The sequence below is a fragment of the Dermacentor andersoni genome, chromosome 11 (assembly GCF_023375885.2).
Source record: "Dermacentor andersoni chromosome 11, qqDerAnde1_hic_scaffold, whole genome shotgun sequence".
In the NCBI taxonomy this organism is placed as follows: Eukaryota; Metazoa; Arthropoda; class Arachnida; order Ixodida; family Ixodidae; genus Dermacentor; species Dermacentor andersoni.
In genome coordinates this window covers 72217825-72230661 of record NC_092824.1, presented here as the reverse complement: position 1 = coordinate 72230661, position 12837 = coordinate 72217825, and the positions used below count along the sequence as shown (strand labels likewise).

Genomic DNA, 12837 nt, shown 5'->3' with positions numbered 1-12837 from the left:
TCATTCTCATCACATCATCATCCCTCAATGGCCATTACAGGATGCATGAAAACCTCTCCCAGACTTCATCATTTGCCCGTTAGTTTCCGATATCGACACACTACCTAACTCTCCGCTACTCCCGTTTAGCATATCAAGGGTATTATGACGTTCCCTGAGGTATTTCTTCTACCTGTTTCTCTTGAACACATCATCACACTATCTTTACATTTCAGGTGTTGGAAGCTTTTTAATGTTCAGTGCCTTCATAAGATTTCTGTTTCCTAATTCCTACAAACTGCAGTTACACAGCATCACACACGGCTGTTACAATTCACACCAGCACCAACTTTGCAGAATCACAGATCACCAACTAAGAGGAACACAGAGACACAGGCAGTTCAACATTGTTTGGGGCTTTGTTTTCTGATATATGTATGTCCGCATAACATGACAATTAACAGAACAGTGACAATGAACAGAAGATTGCTTCATTCAAACTGCATGCTCCGTAAGAGCAACACAGCAGGGCTCGTACTGCGAACCTGCTTCCATCTGGAACGGTTACTTTAGTGCCCCGACGTCACAACCGGGGCAAAGCCTCACAATCAAGTGCACCAATTTGCACCACCCAAGTTTTCTAGGTGGTGTCGCACCAATGGCTTCACCCCATGCCCGTGACCTCCACATATGTGGCTCTCAAATGTGCAGTTACAGAAAGACGATCAGACAGGCAACAGAGGACTTCTGGTAATCATGCAGCACAGAGAAAGGTCACCTTATTAACATAACCAATCACCAACAATGCTGGCACATGAGGTGAAAGCACAATTTGGCTCATAATCCGTACATACAGTAGATTCTTCTTCCATCTTAGGGGAGCACATACACATCTAGACTAACACGAAAGAGTATGTTTAACTCACGTGAGCACATGTAGATTGAACGAATCCAGTTCAGGTATCTATATCTGCTCCATGCTGAGCATGTTCACAGGCTCTCAATGGCAGTGCCAGTACCAAGTTACCAGGCACCAGGGTCTGGTTAAGAAAAATAACGGAAGCCCAGGAACTAGAAACCTGTGCAAACATATCTGCAAATAAGTATGAACTGAGCATTTTGTGTATTCATTGAGCACTCATGAGACAGTGAGCCACCCAACCAGTGCAGAGCAGGAACACTGCAAAAGCACAAAAGCAAGGACCTTACACAACCTGCATCAGACCAAGACAAAAGCTTTTAGAATACCAAAGCCACAAGCACAGAAAAAGACATTTTAGAAATGTTGACACCACCAACTAAATTGAATGACTTTTCTAAAGAGAGCTTCACAGTCGTGACAGTTTCCTTAAAGGAGTCAGTTCAGGTTACAGTAAAATGATACAAACTAATCTTGTATTACTGGCCATGTTTCGTATCAGTGGAAACAATCATTTCAATGGAGTGATTGACGTTGCACTGTGGAACAACAAAAATACAATATGCAATACTGACAACTTGCACTGTTGTGGCAGAAGTCACCATTCCAGGATACCAAAGGCACTGCTTGTAGCTATGACTTTAAGGGGGCCCTAAGCTGGTTCTAATATCTTTGATTGACACTTTCAGAGTGCAATGTAGTGGTTATGATATGCATTTATATTGAGGCACCATTCATTGTGGGGAGTTCAAAAAATATCTTTTACAACTGCATTTTCTTCCCTATGCCAGCAACATTTTCCTCCGCTGCATGACACTGGGCAGGCTGTCTCTTTAGCACACAAAATGTCTGTAACACTCCAGTATTCCAAGTACTGAATCGTCCATCATGTTGGCAGAGCAATTCAGTAAATGTCAAGCATGCACATTTGCTTTTTGTTCTTCAGTAACAAAAATAGAAATAAGAAAATGGCATCATCTGCAGTATTTTCTTTTCTGGAACTAGTTTCCCTTTATGCCACTAGCAAACATTTGCACTGTAAGCTTGCTTCCTTAATGCTTCCATTTGCTTGCTTTTGATCACGAATGTAGTTCTCCATATTGTGCTGTGTCATGTTCCTGGATGTCAAATGTGAAGTTTGGCAAGCAACAAAGCAAACTAAAGGCTCTTCATGCATGACTGCAAGTGAGCCAATCCAAGGCTTTCCTGTACACAGCGCCACTGATGTCAACCACTGCTCGTCGATCAATGGTTAAGGTGCATGCTGACGAGTTTTAGCTAGCAAGGCAGAAATGCTGTGTGCTTTGCAGACACCTGCTTTTACAGTGGTGTGGTATGCACTGTGGCGCCATCTAGCACGCACTTGGCAAATGACAGTTGTTGCCTCTGAGATTTCAGTGCACAACTTTGCATACGCACTCATCTAAAGAGCACAACCCATAAGAATCTTCAAACAAGCAGCTTCATGAATCAGTGGGAGAATCAGGTATAACCTGATAGTAAGAAAAAAGGAATGAGAGCAAAAAGTGCCACATGCAAGCCATGTGCTCACCTCAGCAAGCATTTTTTCTGATGCTTCGTTGGCAGCCACTTGAGAAAGTGCATGCAATGAAGCAAGAATACAGTTGCAAATGCCCTGCTTTCCTCAATTGCTTTCGAACTATGCCATCCTCTTATTACTTTCTCTACATCGAGTTCTTTGCAGAATGATGCTCACTAAATAGTGTTTGGTAACCAGCTGTGTAAAAATATATTTTTGAGCTCGGGATGGCTTAGGGCCCCTTTAAAGATTGTCACTGTACCAAGCAGTGCAAAGAAAAGCTGTGGGCAGCAGCTGGCAATGGCGCCAGCAGTGCCATGTGCAAGCCATCGGTAAGGTTGAAAAGACAGCACAGTATACAGCTAGTTACAAGAGCTACAGCCAGCGTTACAAGCTACACAACATTACAACATCACATCCACCATACATGCGCGCAGCACAAACGACCTACAGCGAGTCACTTTCTTTTTTTTGTCACAAGAAGTAGAAGAAAATGGGAATCTCGAAAATTCTTCTAGAAAAATAGACTTAAGGATCGCAATAAACCGCACTTTCCAACCATCAACAGAGCACACAGATGGGCTGTCAGTTGATGACCGAGTGTAAACCAGAGCAGTACATCACAACATGCCGTGCTGCAAGATGCGGCAACAATTTCACCAGTAACATGACTATCCTGCCTGTAGATCCAAACCTTATCACAAGTGTAGTGATACCCGGTGTAGTGAAACCGGGTGATACAACACCCGGTTTGCACAACACCCACACCGTGACAGAAAACCCAAGGATAAAAGCACAAAGACAGACACCAGGAACTAGGAATTAAATGCAGCCTGTAGCAGACACATGCTTGCCACGCTATCTTCACTAAACTTTCTCACCCTCTTTTACAAGTGACAACAAAGACAGGGAGTACTCATTTGTCCAGCATGGCTTGAAGGAACCAAAAACCGAGCATATCTCGTGTTGTGCAGGCGAAACAGTCGTGCCTTTCCTGGGGCACACAAGAAATCATACTGTTATCATTTAAACAAGAAAGTATGTATAGTACTTAAAACCAGCCCTGAAAGTTGGGCAAAATGAGAAGAAACATGATATGTGACTGTTCCCATAGTGTGTATACCCTGTGGCCTTATATGTATACACAAGCTTCAGTCCTCCTCAAATGAGTCCTGCTTTTGAAGGAAGAAAATATATTACTGCCACCATGCAGGCTTCTTCACACATAAATAAATTTATATAGCCAGTGAAAAGGCGGCCACATTCTTTTGCTGGGCACATCAACTCGCACGTTCCATTTAAGGTGGCTCTCATTTCTGCTTCTGCAACTCATGGGTGTCACATGAGCATTTCCTAATTCGGGCATCATTAGCATCATTACACTGCGTTAGCAACATTAGCATTAACTCCCAAGTATGTTGTACACTTCCTCCAAATGCCTGGTAAGCGAATGACACCGAGTAGCCTCCTCCATAAGATTGCACCAGTATAGACAAAAATTCATTTCAAGAACGAATAAAGAAGCATGCACATGTGGCGTGTGAGCCAATGGAGCAGACACATTTTTCTAGATAAAAATCGTACTGTCAAAAATCTTGTTTTCTGTAAAAACTGCATCCATATCCAGACATAACAGTTTTGTGGCATGTTACCACTGTTCTCGTCATTGTTGCCAGCACCAATGCATCATCAGGTTCGGACAGCATTCAGATTGAAAAAGCCCACCAAAAAATAATTACACGTTTTGCACAGGAAGCAATGGTGCAATTGATAACACAACTGAGAAACTTTCCATAGTGCTGCGGAAAAGAAAAGTGTGTTAAAAATCAACTGCCAGTCCTTCCAATATACTATAGCGCAAGCTAATGGCCATAATGCCTTGAAAGAACAGTCGAACTCAGTATATCGAACCCACATATAACGAATTACTGTGTAAACGAACAGCTGTAACACCTCCTTGAAAAAGATTTGTACAATATTTTTATTGTATATACTGAATAACCCATATATCAAACTTTTTTGTGATCCCCTTCCGGTTCGATATATCCAGGTTTGACTGTATTTTCAATGCACATAATTACACCTCTTGGCAAAAGCAAGCTTTAGAAGGATTAAAGATTTTTGATTAGCACACACATTGCGAACATAAAAATCTAGGACACTTAACACCTTTTTCTTTGTACATTAAGTTATGTACAGCATCCGAGAGTTTAAGTAGCAAGCAGCTACGTGAACTGTATTTCATGCACCTTCGGCGTTTTGTCACCCAGTCTAGCGGTGACCATTTTACACTGTGATAAAAGCACCATTACTCCAGTAAAGTGTGCTCCAAGTGGCTACATATAAAGGACAATACTCGCAGTGCGCATTTTGGCTCGGATAACACCACAGTTCTTGTGTTGAGAGAAACGAAGGCTCTAATGCGAGCTAACAGCACTGCAGAAACACGTTGGAAAGACATTCCATGCAATTGGCATTCTAACAATGTCTAACCGCACCTAGCTGATGCCACCGCTGATACACACGACGCAAATGACCGCAGTCAAGTCTACAACTCATTGATTCTTTTCGGTCCAGACCTTGTGATTAAGGCACACAGGAGTGGATTGTGAGGACAACACCTGACTGAAGCGGTGGCGACGTGACGTCACTCACCCCACCTTAGCGCACCAATAAGTTTGCAGCTAATCACTCGCCACACATCGCAGTGCTTGTGGGACAAATCCCTGCGGTGCACAGAAGTAGCATTGCGTAGCATGCCAGGTTACAATGGCTCCTCATCAGCGATTAAAATTTTGGTCCTGATGGCAAAACTGTGAAGGCGGTCACGGGAATGTCAACAATGACACGCCAGTAAGCGATGGTTCCCACAGCGGCTCCATCACATGCACGTCACCTTTTTGGAAGAATGCTTGCTTTACCTTTCTAGAGCTTTTGCAGTGATTTCAATTAATAGAAGCATCATCTTAACATTTTTAAGGATTCCTGGTGAACTTCTCTTGTTCCATGAAATAATGCAAATTACATGCAATACGGAGTGGAACGCAAAGAAACAACTTTCAGTAGCCGACAATAAACGGGGGCAAAAGAGTGAAGCACGAGACAAACTATTAAGAAATGCAGCACGTGGTTATGGAAAGGCTAGATAAAAGTGCACATGCATAGCTCTCCAAATGAACTCGGAAAAAAGCTAAGAGAAGAAAAGAAACTGCCAAGGTATAACCCCACTGTCATCTCATTCAATCCAACAAAAAGTAGCACCTCGAAAATTCTGTGTACTAAGGATCGCTAGCAGCAAAAGTGGAAATGAAAACCATAGCATTCATCTCAGCAGAAAGTACGGGCAATGCCATTCATTGCCGGTTTGACCCTGACACGTGGCATCACAACTATCGGAGAGAAATGTAAAATATGTTACATGGGAGGGTGACCTGGCAACGACAAAAGATTACGCCAAGCACGACACACAGCAACACAAAAAATACACTAGGGAAATGCAAGAAATAAGTGCGCTCACCAGCACAGGCTTTCGGGCATCTCCTACAAAAAGATCTGCACCACAAAGAGAGCCTCTTAAGACAGTTTGCGAAGTGCAGTAAGGTTTAGCAGTGGTGTGCGCGCTTCGGCAATTGTCTCCTGTGTGGAAGACATGCCGTTTTCTTTTGCACTGGCAGCAAGTGATCTCCACGAAACCCAAAGGTATTCTTTCTTTTCTCTTTAAGGTCTGGATTACGTTGGTCACTCTGCATCTGAACAATCTTCGCCCGGTGAAATCGCTGCTAATGGAAGTGCTCAATTGACACAACCCCACCAGCAGACGGAATACCTTAAGAAAATAGAGGCTGTTTTCACTAATCTCTGAGCTATGTGGACAGAAAAATGTGTGACACACTGCTGTAGTTCCCCGTTACATTGAGCTGAATATACACAACTCTTAACGCTTTGGTAATACAAGCCCTCGCCACATTCAATAAGGCAGTTGCTCTCTCAAGGTAGATTTCCAATCACAACGTAATGAATTGCTACAAACCAACACGCAACGAAAGCAGAAAGTGCCAGTTTCTTGGAAGCCGAAGAATAGCACGAAAAAATCTGAACTTATCAGGACTCGCAAACAGACAACACATCAAGCGTCAGTTTTGAAAGTTCACAAGTATAGCATCAAACCCATTAGTGAGATTTAGCACAGAAGCATTTACTAGCATAGATGCATGCTGAAATACTGGAACGTACAGAGCCACAGCACCACTACTGGGAGTGGCATCTTGCGACGTGCTCAACCAAAATGCACAGAACTTGAGCTGAAACACCGAACTGTTTTGCCCTCATCTGCTGGGACCAATATGTCGGCAACAACATAGTCACTCCAAAGGTAATTTGTTTACTCAGAGACATGGAACGTCAGGCTCTCACTAGTGCATTATGGTTGATGACAGCGCCACAAGATATCACTAATGGCGCTGTTCTTAAATACACACTCCCACACACAACCACACCTCTTTACAACAAACATAACCATAATAAATTACTGCTTTAACAGATTTCAGATGCAACGAAATATTTTCATGTAGAATGTAACTTTGTTGTAGTGAACCTCTGTCTCTCTTGCACTAAAGCTCCATAATATGCTACTAATCTCAGAGGCATACTCAACAAGCTGTATCGGTGCTTGTAAAGCTTGTGCACATTTTATACGAGCTAAGCACATGGCTGGCACTGAGGTCAGCCCATTAATCAAGCAGACTGACTGGAATGCGCAAGAAAACAGCTGCAGCTCATATGCCAAAATAATGCAGCTCTGCAAACTGAAATCATTGTCCTAAAACACTCATAACTTGAGAAACCCAGATGTACAAGAAACAAAAAAAAATTGTTTTGCAAGTCAATAAGTGGCTTGTACACAAAGCACATTCCCATCGAGAGAGAACGAAACGAGAATAAATAGGCAACAAACGTTAAACAAGCAACACTACAGATATTGCATCACACAAATGCAGAAAAATTGCACACAATCTGATTTCATATTTCAGCAGCCCATTCACAAATGGGCCATGATGTGCCAGGATAAAGCTTTAAATGCCATAAATAGCGCAAAGAAGAATATAGTCAAAAGAACAAATTACACTGAAAGCTCTACAAATGAGACATAATTTTAGCCACCAAAATTCTGTGCAGTTTACACCTGTCCATAGAAAAATAAATGCTCACATTTAGTTATAAGGCTCCTGCGAGAGTGCAGCAAAGGTTTTGCCACTATGGGAAATGCTTGGTGCCAAAAATGCTCGATCACCAAGGCATCGATTCATTTCTTTAACCCTTTCGCTGTCGGACCTGTCTGGCCGTGACGCACCCCCAGTGTCGGCTTGGTTTCAGGGAACGAGCATAACAGGGAATGAACATAGCAATTTATTTTTGATTATGATTGGTATACAAATAACGTAGTCAATGCTATATGCACATTTCAGTGTTCTGCAGCTGCTGTTAGTAAACATCATCATCATCATCAGCCTGACTATAAAATCCGTTCAACATCCGAATCTGACGATGCGGAACCCTCTTCCTCGCATGCGACTCTGTCCGAGTCCGAATCCGAGCTCGGCTCGTATTCTAAATCGGAATTGAGCCACCGCACCAATGAGCAGACGAAGGTGCCGCGCGCTCAGCCATCCGAAAGTAACCGCGCGCTGGGAGGATGCGCTTTCAGTCGCCCTCACAACGGAGAGAAATGGGACATTGCGTGATCAAGCAGACAGAGGGAGATGGAAAAGGGCTAAACAAAGTTCGAAGGGCTTTACGTTTACCGCTGCAAGTCGGAAGCGAGGGTTCGGCGAGAGAGCGAAAGCAGCAATCGAGTCACACTTTTCGGAGAGGCAACGGCACGGCACTTGACGCGGCGTAGCAGACACACCAACCGAAGAAAAATAAAAACCTTCAAACCAGCAGAGATGGCAGAACAACCCTTGAACCCATAACCATACGCGCGCAACGCATGATCCAGCGAACGCGGAGCCACCGCGCCACTCAGCAAAGAGAAAGTGGGGAGTGGCAGTCGCACGGTACTCTTCAATAGATGGGTTAAGACAGGTCGGGGAGAATATAGGAACTTGTAGAAAGAGTCAACAGATTGCGTGGCCAATTCAGGAGTGCCTGCTTTGCGCTCAGGCGCGAAATTTTGAACGCACGATAGAGAACGTACCGGTACGTCAGTGACACCGTGGGGGGGAAGCGCGATGACGTACCGGTACGTCCGTGACAGCGAAAGGGTTAAACGGGGGAAAAAAAAAAGAAGACATCTTCCAGGAGTCAAGTTCTGTACTTCATGGGCAAAAGGTCCCGATACCAACTGGCACCACGATTTTCTTTTTTCCTTTTTTTTTCACACATTAACCTAAAGGCTTCTTTCTGCCATGTTAGCTAAAAGGGCTCTTGTTCTGTAGTCATTTAGATGTAAAAACGAAAAGAATACGAATGTCTTGGCACATAGCGAATGCAGATGATTGGTACAGACAAGCCCTGCACAATGCGGTCTCTGGTCGTGCACTTCGCCGCTCAAAATGCCACCTGCGCCTGCCTTGAAACATGAAAGACCCTGAAATGTGTGGCAGGCATAGCACGACCAAATGCTGTACTCTGGCACCAAAAAACTCGCCAGTCATCACCAAAACAATACTGCCATTAGGCAGACACCCTGACCATTGGTCTTACACTCGCAGGTACTGAACTGCGGAACATCAACTACGAGAACACGACGTTCATTGAAGCTCACTACACCATTTAAGGTTCTCATAAACTTCGGCACACACACACACGTACGTTAGGAATACACGATCACTTGATCAAATAACCAACGCCACTGAGTTCACGTCTACAGGTAAACATTGACACATATACATAGATAGCCACAGTTCTCTTCTCACTCAATGACAGACCAAAACCTGTCCCAACAGAGACTGTTTGCTCGTAAAGGTGAATTCAAACAATGGACCAAATGAGTGATTCAGGCCACAGAGAAAGTGTGATTAGGGGTGTGCACGGTTGGGGGGAAAAAAGAAATGAAATGTTGAGGGGAACAAATTTCATTTCTTTTAATCTATCATCATCATCATCATCATACCTTTATGTTCACTGCAGGACAAAGACCTCTCCTAGTAATCTCCAATTACCCCCGTCTTGTGCAAGTCGATTCCAACTTGCACCTGCAAATCTCCCAATTTCATTACCTCACCTAATTTGCTGTCATCCTCGACTGCACTTCTCTTATCTTGGCCCCCATTCTGTAACTCTAATCATCCACCAGTTATCTGCCCTACGCATTATATGGTCTGCCCAACTTCATTTCTTTCTCGTAATGTCAACTAAAATATTGGCTATCCCCATTTGCTCTCTGATCCATGCCACTCTCTTCTTGTCTCTTAACGTTACACCTAACATATTTGTTTACATTGCTCTTTGCACGGTCCTTAACTTGTTCTTTGGCTTTTTTTAACCTACAAGCTTCTGACCCATATGCTAGCACCAGGAGAATGCAATGATTGTACTTATTTTTCAACAACTGAGGGATAAGCTCACAGTCAGGATTTCGTCATGCCTGCTGCCGAATGCACTCCAACCCATTTCTATTCTTCTGTAAATTTCCTTCTCATGATCTGGGTCCCCTGTGAGTAAAAGATCTAGATAGAATTAGAGCATGTGTGAAATTGGCCAAACTTTTCTGCATGCAAAAAACACAATGCAAAATTTTTGACAAGGTCTGTACATGAGATATCCTCAAGTGAAAGCAGTGATACCGACCTGAGTAGTGTGCAAACTTTTATATCATGTGCTTGTGTTTCAAAACACATTTGTAGAAAATGTACGTTTTCATGTCACATCTGTGACAGATATGCGCAATCTTGTATTTCTAGTCAAGCTAATAATAGTAACAGTCTGTTCATATTTTTGCCTGTATATAACGTGCAGAATTACCCTGCTACAAATATTTGTATAGGACAGCGTAATTACATAGATTTTCTTTCCAGGTTATTCAAAACTTCTGAAAATTTATGTCTTTCATTGTGTGATGTAGGCCACTGGCACAAAATGATGGCATGCACATGGGTACCACATGAGCTAGCTGCTTGCAGCAGGATATGCTGCACCTGAGTCAAGTCACGCTTGGTCTATGAACTATATCAGTCCTTTGGTCCATCATTGCAGCCTACCCTAAACGGCAAGTCAAGCAACAAGCTGACAATTTCAGCTTATGGCCTCTCTGTGCCCTTCCAGTGGGGTGCTTTAGAGTGTACTAAAGCACTAAAGCAGAGTCAAATGTGCTAACTTATCCGCTTCTGTTATTTGGCAATCTAGAAGCCCACCCCTGATGTTCACTATTACAGTTTGAGACGGACTGCCAGAGGCCAGCAGAAAAACAAAAATAAGCTGCAATCTCTTCAGCTTCTCTGCCCAACATGTCCCATAAGCGAGCTGCCCCTACTCATGTTTTCTCGAGATCATCACAAACTAATAACCACTGTTACACGAGCAAGCTGCAGACCCTCTTGCGCACTCTGCTCACTTCCCCTTTTGATTTCAACATCAGCTGGCATGCAAGTACTCTTTACACATCTTTAACGTACACCAGCCAGCACAATACCTGATGCGATCAAAGCCCAATTCCTGTACCTGTTCCAGAACTTTACTGTTGAGCTTTATTTCACTGATGATCAAGGCCGTTTTTCAAGTTCCTCCTCCCAGTAAAATAAACAAGACAACAGGCCCCCATTACTCTACAAATCCACAGAGCACAATCCTAGATTCCAAAAATAAATGCAACACTGCCCGACATCAGGAACTACTGATCACATTCAACGTATCGGACCATGAAGTCCCAACAATACTTTTCCCCAAGTAATATTTTTCACACGCCTTCCTAACACTGCCATCAATGTTGTGCACAACGATTTGCAAAGACAGAACTGGCACTGCTCAAGTCGGTGGAGCTTTCATAGCCAAGTGAACTAGCGTCTTGGGGCCTCGAGAGTTTCCGATGCCGAAGCATACAGCCGTAGGCATCGTCTTGATGTTGCGGTCAAAGTACTTGCATTGCTTCAGGTGACTGGACATGTGCTCTTCATCCGAGAACACCCACTTTCTTATTGGACTGAATCCATTGCTGAAGTACCAGCTCTGAAAGGAAAAACAGGGTAACCATGCTTCATCAACCTTGCTTACCAGCGTCCTACTCGTACACTTTTGATTTTATTCATGTCATCATGTCACTGCTGCCACATGTCATGTTGCGACATCAAAAATTTCCTTTCGGCTCCTCAATCAATCAGTAACAAAAATGTTGCTAGATGGGCCAAGGAAGAAGTTGTGCTAGCAGTTTGAGGGATTCTGACGTCCTCACACACACACGGTACAAGCAACGGTGACCAATATAACAAGTGCAGTCACACATGTCAAAATACAATAAGACATTCAGATATGCAAAGACGCATAAAATGCAGTGTGCACATTAACAAAAAATTAACAAAAAGAGGGCTGTGCACACAAAAAAATTGTGTGCACAGTTCTTCAAACTGCCATGATAACTACAAATTTAAAAAGAATTTATGACAATGCACTTCAATACTCACCGAATTTTCAACTCGCATTTCAACTCGACTACACCTGCAGCTCACCCAAGTGCTACATTACCTACGAAATGGATTAACATTGTCGCAGAGATACGCACACCCAGATGCATGTCCCTCGTTCTATGACTAAAGTGCACAGACTGAAGGGGGCAGGTTAATGTGCACCTCTTCGACTACTTCAGCTGCCGCAGCTGAGTGCGTCTTACCTTGGTGGTAATCTGCGCTGGGTTTGAAGCGCTAAGGGACCTCAGAAAAGTTGATGGCTTCCTGTGCGCTATGTTCTAGCACACCCAGCTCACGTTGAAGCAAGAGGTGGCACGAAGGGGAACTCACAACAGCTGCCGCTTTTCATCATGCCAGCGTTCTGACAGCGAGTGTCCGCAGTCATCAAGCGAGATGTGTTCGTGTTTACCTGTGCGCGCTTGACAACGTGCTTGTTAATTTGGTTAGTAAGGGAATCTTTACAGCAGTTTATGCAGCTGATAAAATGACTAACCTTACTCCATATAGCTGTCTGATAATTTGCTATCGCAACCAATGCTTCACCTGTCAGGGAAAACTGTTACTTTTCTCCCGCTTTTTCCTGGGGCCATTTGAAATTCTCAGCATCCTTTCAATTTAGCAGTTCATGTGCAGACTCAATCAAGACAGCGGTTCACAGAAAGATCAAGAATTAACACGGTGAACAGCGGTCGAACAAAGCCTGCCTCAAGCTGTATCTACAATTCTTTTTTTTTCAAGGTGAAGCTTTCTTTACTTTCTGCCACCCAACAAACACACAC

The 12837-nt window shown here is 43.5% G+C and overlaps 1 protein-coding gene across 1 annotated transcript in view; it reads right to left on the bottom strand.

The window, feature by feature from the left end:
* Nucleotides 1-379: 379 nt before the first annotated feature.
* LOC126519825 (F-box only protein 30-like) overlaps nucleotides 380-12837 on the bottom strand; it is a 30644-nt gene continuing 18186 nt past the window's right edge. The window contains exons 9-10 of the mRNA XM_072285384.1: nucleotides 8709-11603; nucleotides 380-7754 (exon numbers count right to left, since the gene is read on the bottom strand). Coding sequence (XP_072141485.1) covers nucleotides 11403-11603 — 201 coding nt within the window. The 3' untranslated portion in view covers nucleotides 380-7754; nucleotides 8709-11402. The remainder of the gene's footprint in view (nucleotides 7755-8708; nucleotides 11604-12837) is intronic.